The 7,360-nt window shown below is 42.5% G+C and overlaps 1 protein-coding gene across 1 annotated transcript; it reads left to right on the top strand.

The window, feature by feature from the left end:
* The first annotated feature begins 419 nt into the window (after positions 1–419).
* On the top strand, positions 420–3,685 carry LOC137381532 (probable G-protein coupled receptor 139). The gene is made up of 2 exons (XM_068054232.1): positions 420–489; positions 2,754–3,685. Exons 1-2 carry the CDS (start codon positions 420–422, stop codon positions 3,683–3,685), a joined length of 1,002 nt encoding a protein of 333 aa, XP_067910333.1.
* The last annotated feature ends 3,675 nt before the right edge of the window (positions 3,686–7,360 follow it).

Here is a 7,360-nt window from a genome sequence, read left to right on the forward strand (position 1 = left end):
TACACCTTGTGCTATGAGCACTTAACTCAGCATTAAAGAGTTTAAACTCAGGGTTTCTTCATACACAAGGTTCACTTTTACTATTGCGTCATGTATTAAACTTTTCATTATTGTAACTGTAATTAGGATCACATTGTAATCTCTGGGTATTTCACTTTAGAGCCCTGTTAGATCCCTTGAAAAAAAAAATTCCATTCCATCAAAACAAAAACATGATTCTGGCAGCAGCTGCATTAATCTGAACTGCTTTCCAGCATCTGCAGTATTTTGTTTTCTTTTAGCTGAATTAATCTATTTTCAATTAGTGCAATTAAAGAGAAACATCAAACCATCTAATTATCTCCCTGGAACCTGACATCAGGTATAAATATAACAATGTTTGAGTGCAGTTCAGAGTGTGCTCAGGGATTCTGACACAAATGCACGCAACAGCCAAAGGTCCGGTGTTTGCCATTTACTATCCTGTCCTTGCAGCTATCGGGGTTTCAGGTAAAGTATTGTACTTAGTTATTAGTTACGGGAATTATTGATTAGCTGCTCTCATTTACCAGTAGATCTTTTCCACCTTCTGGATATTCCTTCTCCCTTTTAATGGGATAATTTCTCCACTTTATCAGGAAGATTTCTTCCCTCCAATTGGAATAATTTCTCCCCTTTTAGTCTCGTTTTTCCACTTTAACGGTACTAGTTATCCATTTTAACAGTATTTTTTTCTGTTCGCTGATATAATTTTTCATCATTAATGATGCAGTTTCTTCCTTTTTCGAAGTGTCATTTCTCCCCATTATTGGTATAATTTCTTTACATTGCCAGCGTAATTTCCCCCGCTTTCCAGTATCACTTTCCACTTTCACGGCATAATTTCTTCCCTTATTATTTTCCCATTAACTGACGTTATTTTTGCTGCTTAAAAGTATAATTTAGTACTTCTAATTGTATAATTTCTGTGCTTTACTTATGTCATTTCAAGGTGTAAATCTAGTTCTATTCTGTTCACACTGTTACTGTGGGTAAATTATCAAACTGCTATCACGGTGTAAATGTAGTTCTATTGTACTATTTATACTGTTAGTGTGGGTGAATTATCAAACTGCTATCACAGTCTAAATGTAGTTCTATTGTATTATTGATACTGTTACTGTGGGTGAATTATCACAACTGTTATCACGGTGTAAATGTAGTTCTATTGTATTATTTATACTGTTAGTGTGGGTGAATTATCAAACTGCTATCATGGTGTAAATGTAGTTCTATTGTATTATTTATACTGTTACTGTGGGTGAATTATCAAACTGCAATCATGGTGTAAATGTAGTTCTATTGTATTATTGATACTGTTACTGTGGGTGAATTATCAAACTGCTATCACGGTGTAAATGTAGTTCTATTGTATTATTTATACTGTTTCTTTTGGGCCTCCTTATCTCGAGAGACAATGGATACGCGCCTGGAGGTGGTGTGGGTGAATTATCAAACTGTTATCACGGTGTAAATGTAGTTCTATTGTATTATTTATACTGTTACTGTGGGTGAATTATCAAACTGTTATCACGGTGTAAATGTAGTTCTATTGTATTATTTATACTGTCACTGTGGGTGAATTATCACACTGTTATCACGGTGTAAATTGTGTTCATGGCAGTCACATTGGATTTCTGATTTTCACAAATGATTCACGGATTGAAATTATTCGACGATTAATTAATTCCTGACTGAATTTAACTAATGTATTTCTTGAAGAAACATTATTAGGCATTGAGTTGTAACAAGTGGCCATTTTATGAATGAATCTGTACTGACCCTAAACTCACAGAGCGCAGTGTTTTTGTTCTCAGTCTCGATCTCACATTGCTTCAGCCCGTCTCTCCTTTTCCACATTAGCTGCTGCTAACTGGTCTACAGTGACTACTACTGACTCTGAATGTTCCTTCTGCTCTGAGCCCCTGGTAATGTCCTGGACTGTTTCCCGTCTTCAATCTGTTCTCCATATTATGCATATCAGGTGGTATCTCTTGCATGAGTCAAAACGTTTTAATTTCAATACACACAATGGAACCAAGCTGACCATGTATACTGACAGCGCAGTGCAGTAACTGAGGAAGGGCTGCATTGTAGGAGGGACCTTTCCTCAAATGAGACCTCATAATCCACCACTTCCACCGGTACAGATTGACACAGAAGCTCCCGGGGACTAAAGGAGAAGTGTTATCACTGCATCTTCAACAACACCCCCTCCAGAAAGTCAGGAAACACTAATTGAGCATTCGGTTCTCTCTGTTTGAGGATCTTTTCGAACAAGTTGACAGTCGAATTTTCCCACAATGAATAATTTTAAAGTAATTCATCGAATGAGGGAGTTTTAGGTCGTTAGCAGTTTTTAATGCAATTAGTCCGACCTTCCTGTTAGTTTCCACTATGCTGTCAGTTAAATATCTTCTGGAACATGTTACTGATGTTATTTTTCTTGCCTGTTTGATGTTCACATGTTGACTTCAATGGATTTTCAATGCCTTCTTGTTCTCCATTATGTATGACTATTATTCTACATTCCGATATTATTGACCTGTCTTATTTTTAACCCAGATGCCCGGAGGTTAGGCGACAACTTTCCACTCAGGATCAGGTGTCAAAACTCTGAATTTTGCACAGAATTCTTATTTGGAGTGGGACCAGCAAATTTCCTGTTCTCGCTCGCTCACACAAATAAACTCTCCCTCTTTCTTTCAGTCTCTCTCTCTCTCTCTCTATTGCAGCTAACCTGGCAGTGATTGTGATCCTGTCCCGAGGAAGATGTGGTCTCTCCAGATGTATCACTTACTACCTGGTGGCCATGGCAGTTGCGGATCTCCTGGTCATTATCACCGTTGTGATATTAAACCGGATTGCTGGTATTTATTTCCCAGTCAGTTTCCTGTCCATCACACCCATATGCAGTCTCCGTATTGCCCTAAACTATGCGATCATAGACTGTTCTGTCTGGCTAACGGTTGCTTTCACTTTTGATCGATTTATGGCCATTTGTTGCCAGAAGTTAAAAATAAAATATTGCACCGAGAAAACGGCAGCTGTGGTTATAGGAATCATGTCCACTCTGAGCTGTTTAAAATATTCTTTCCTGTATTTCACACATGAACCTTTGTACATAATTAAAAATATACCCTGGTTTTGCAGTGTAAAATTAATATTCTATGTGTCACCTGCATGGGCTGCATATGACTGGATTCATCACATTTTAACCCCTTGTGTCCCATTCATCCTGATTTTACTGCTCAATGCTCTGACTGTCAGACACATTCTAGCAGCCAGTCGAGTCCGTGAGAGACTCCGAGCCCATATCAATGGAAAGAATCAGAGTGACCCAGAGATGGAGAAGCGGAGAAAGTCTATTGTTTTACTCTTCGCCATCTCGGGCAGTTTCATCTTGTTATATTTGCCATTTGTTATAAATTTCCTTTATGTTCGAATTGCGAAATTTAGTTATTTTTCTGTTTCCAATTTCAATGCATCAAATTTTGTTCTGCAAGAAAGCGGTTATATGCTTCAGCTTTTGAGTTCCTGCATCAATCCATTTATTTATGCAGGGACTCAGAGAAAATTCAGAGAGGAGTTAAAGAATGGAGTGAAATATCCACTGAGACTAATTGTTAAATTGTTTCAATGGGGAAAACAGGAGAATCCAACATGAATTTCACGTTATATTCCATCCACTGCTATTCTTATGCATGTCTCACACGACCTCCTCTTCTAGAAAAATAGTGACTCACTTTGAGATCCTTATTGTGCGAATTTAAGAATGTAGAAGCAACGCCACATCACCGCATAATTCAGTGTTATAACATGTTATTTTAGTTTCCAATTCTCTTCCCCATACTCACTCTAGCCTCATACATTCCCACCAGCCCCACAGGCTCAGAATTATCACTGCATTCATGTGGGAGACAGAGTCGGTACTCTGATCTGTTATTGGATTAGATTAGATTAGAGATACAGCACTGAAACAGGCCCTTCGGCCCACCGAGTCTGTGCTGACCATCAACCACCCATTTATACTAATCCTACACTAATTCCATATTCCTACCACATCCCCACCTGTCCCTATATTTCCCTACCACCTACCTATTACTAGGGGCAATTCATAATGGCCAATTTACCTATCAACCTGCAAGTCTTTGGCATGTGGGAGGAAACCGGAGCACCCGGAGGAAACCCAGCGACACAAGGAGAACTTGCAAACACCACACAGGCAGTACCCAGAATTGAGACCGGGTCGCTGGAGCTGTGAGGCTGCGGTGCGAACCACTGCACCACTGTGCCACCCGTATCTAGTTCACCTCTTTTCATTGATGAGTTAGGTACACATGCCTGTTTCAGCAAACAAAATAAAATTATTGGAACAAAAGTGCCCCCTGCAAAGTGCAAACAATAAACATCCTAATTATAAAATTGAAATGAAATGATGATATTATCTTCATTATCGACTATGAACATGTCACTTTGCCTTCTACCATCCTGTGAATAGAGTTTTTGACCAATCAGAGGAATTCATTTAAACCAGTCTACAACAGACCGAGACGTGAGGCGAGGAAGACTCCAGTGGTGGAGAGCTTCAGGAACCAAATTTACAAAGTCACCTGTTTCTCTCAAGCAATACTACACTTGCCAGTTGTCATGTCTCAAATTACTCACATGCTGTATCCGAAAATGTCATCCGATGAATGAAATTTGCATTGTAAGAATAAATATTAACTGCTTTCACCTTAGCTACAGGGAGTCTGCTTCATAGATTGACCATTTAGTGAAATATTGTTTCAAACCAAAGAAGCTGCATCACTCCAAGCAGAAGGGTCGCCCGCACATCAACACTAACAGAATTTCTTATCCACAGCTGTTACATAAGTTTCTAAATTCACTTGAAAAAGCCCCTTCAAAACACTCCTGCAGGGGATGCAGAGATGAAGTGGGCTCACATCAGAGACTCAGCAATGACCACCTTTGGCAAACATGAGAAGCAGATTGCAGACTGGTTTCAATCTCACTTTGAAGAGATGGATCCTGTCATAGCCGCTAAGCACATTGCACTGCTGAACTACAAGAAAGCCCCCAGTGAGTTAACATCCGTAGCATTTAAAGCTGCCAGAAGTGCGGCACAAAGAACAGCCAGGCGCTGTGCAGATGACGACTAGCAACACCTATGTAGTCATATTCAGCTGGCCTCTGACACCGGAAATATCAGAGGAATGTATGATGGTATTAAGAGGGCTTTTGGGCCAACCATCAAGAAGATCGCCCTCCCCACACCACCCCCCCACCCCCACCCCCACCCCCACCCCCACCCGCCACACCAAGTCGAAATCAGGGGACATGATCACTGACCAATGCAAGCAAATGGACCACTGGGTGGAGCACTACCTAGAACTGTACTCCAGGGAAAATGTTGTCACTGAGACCACCCTCAATGCAGCCCAATCTCTGCCAGTCATTGATGAGCTGGACAAACAGCCAACAAAATCGGAACTCAGTGATGCCATTGATTCTCTAGCCAGTGGAAAAGCCCCTGGAAAGGATGGCATTACCCCTGAAATAATCAAGAGTGCCAAGCCTACTATACTCTCAGCACTCCATGAACTGCTTTGCCAGTGCTGGGATGAGGGAGCAATATCACAGGACATGTGCGATGCCAATATCATCACCCTCTATAAGAACAAAGGTGGCCGTGGTGACTGCAACAACTACCGTGGAATCTCCCTGCTCAGCATAGTGGGGAAAGTCTTCGCTCGAGTCATTTTAAACGGATTGTAGAAGCTGGCTGAGCGTCTCCACCCTGAGGCACAGTGTGGCTTTCAAGCAGAGAGATCCACCATTGTCATGCTGTTCTCCCTTTGCCAGCTACAGGAGAAATGCTGCGAACAACAGATGCCCCTCCAAGTTGCTTTCAAAGATCTCACCAAAGCCTTTGACCTCGCCAGCAGACGTGGTCTCTTCAGACTACTAGAAAAGATTGGATGTCCACCAAAGCTACTAAGTATCATCACCTCATTCCATGACAATATGAAAGGCACAATTCAACATAGCAGTGCCTCATCAGACCCCTTTCCTATCCTGAGTGACATGAAACAGGGCTGTGTTCTCGCACCTACACTGTTTGGGATCTTCTTCTCCCTGCTGCTCTCACATGCGTTCAAGTCTTCAGAAGAAGGAATTATACTCCACACAAGATCAGATGGCAGGTTGTTCAACCTTGTCTATCTTAGAGCGAAGACCAAAGTACAGAAAGTCCTCATCAGGGAACTCCTCTTTGCTGACGATGTTGCATTAACATCCCACACAGAAGAGTGTCTGCAGAGACTCATCGACAGGATTGCGGCTGCCTGTAATGAATTTGGCCTAACCATCAGCCTCAAGAAAACGAATATCATGGGGCAGGACGTCAGAAATGCTCCATCCATCAATATCAGCGACCATGCTCTGGAAGTGGTTCAAGAGTTCACCTACCTCGGCTCAACTATCACCAGTAACCTGTCTCTCGATGCAGAAATCAACAAGCGTATGGGAAAGGCTTCCACTGCTATGTCCAGACTGGCCAAGAGAGTGTGGGAAAATGGCACACTGACACAGAACACAAAAGTCTGAGTGTATCAAGCCTGTGTCCTCAGTACCTTGCTCTATGGCAGCGAGGCCTGGACAACGTATGTCAGCCAAGAGCGACGTCTCAATTCATTCCATCTTCGCTGCCTCCGGAGAATCCTTGGCATCAGGTGACCGTATCTCCAACACAGAAGTCCTCGAGGTGGCCAACATCCCCAGCATATACACCCGACTGAGACAGCGGCGCTTAAGATGGCTTGGCCATGTGAGCACATGAAAGATGGCAGGATCCCCAAGGACACATTGTACAGCGAGCTCGTCACTGGTATCAGACCCACCGGCCGTCCATGTCTCCGCTTTAAAGACGTCTGCAAACGTGACATGAAGTCCTGTGACATTGACCACAAGTCATGGGAGTCAGTTGCCAGTGATCACAGAGCTGGCGGGCAGCCATAAAAGCGGGGCTAAAGAGTGGCGAGTTGAAGAGACTTAGCAGTTGACAGGAAAAAAGCCAGAAGTGCAAGGAGAGAGCCAACTGTGTAACAGTCCCGACAACCAATTTTTTCTGCAGCGCCTGTGGAAGAGTCTGTCACTCTCGAATTGGCCTTTATCGCCACTCCAGGCGCTGTTCCACAAACCACTGACCACCTCTCGGTGCTTACCCATTGTCTCTCGAGACAAGGAGGCCAAAGAAGAAGAAGAAGAGTAGATTGGTTTTGAACTTACCACCTTCACTGCAGCCTTTGGTTTTACTGTTCTGGAAAAAACTTGTTGA

Source organism: Heterodontus francisci, chromosome 22 (assembly GCF_036365525.1).
Source record: "Heterodontus francisci isolate sHetFra1 chromosome 22, sHetFra1.hap1, whole genome shotgun sequence".
Lineage (NCBI taxonomy): Eukaryota > Metazoa > Chordata > Chondrichthyes > Heterodontiformes > Heterodontidae > Heterodontus > Heterodontus francisci.

Coding starts and splice junctions, on each gene's coding strand:
- LOC137381532 (XM_068054232.1), top strand. CDS start 420: ATGCACGCAACAGCCAAAGGTCCGGTGTTTGCCATTTACTATCCTGTC. Junction 490..2,753: donor TGCAGCTATCGGGGTTTCAG/GTAAAGTATTGT, acceptor TCTCTATTGCAG/CTAACCTGGCAGTGATTGTG.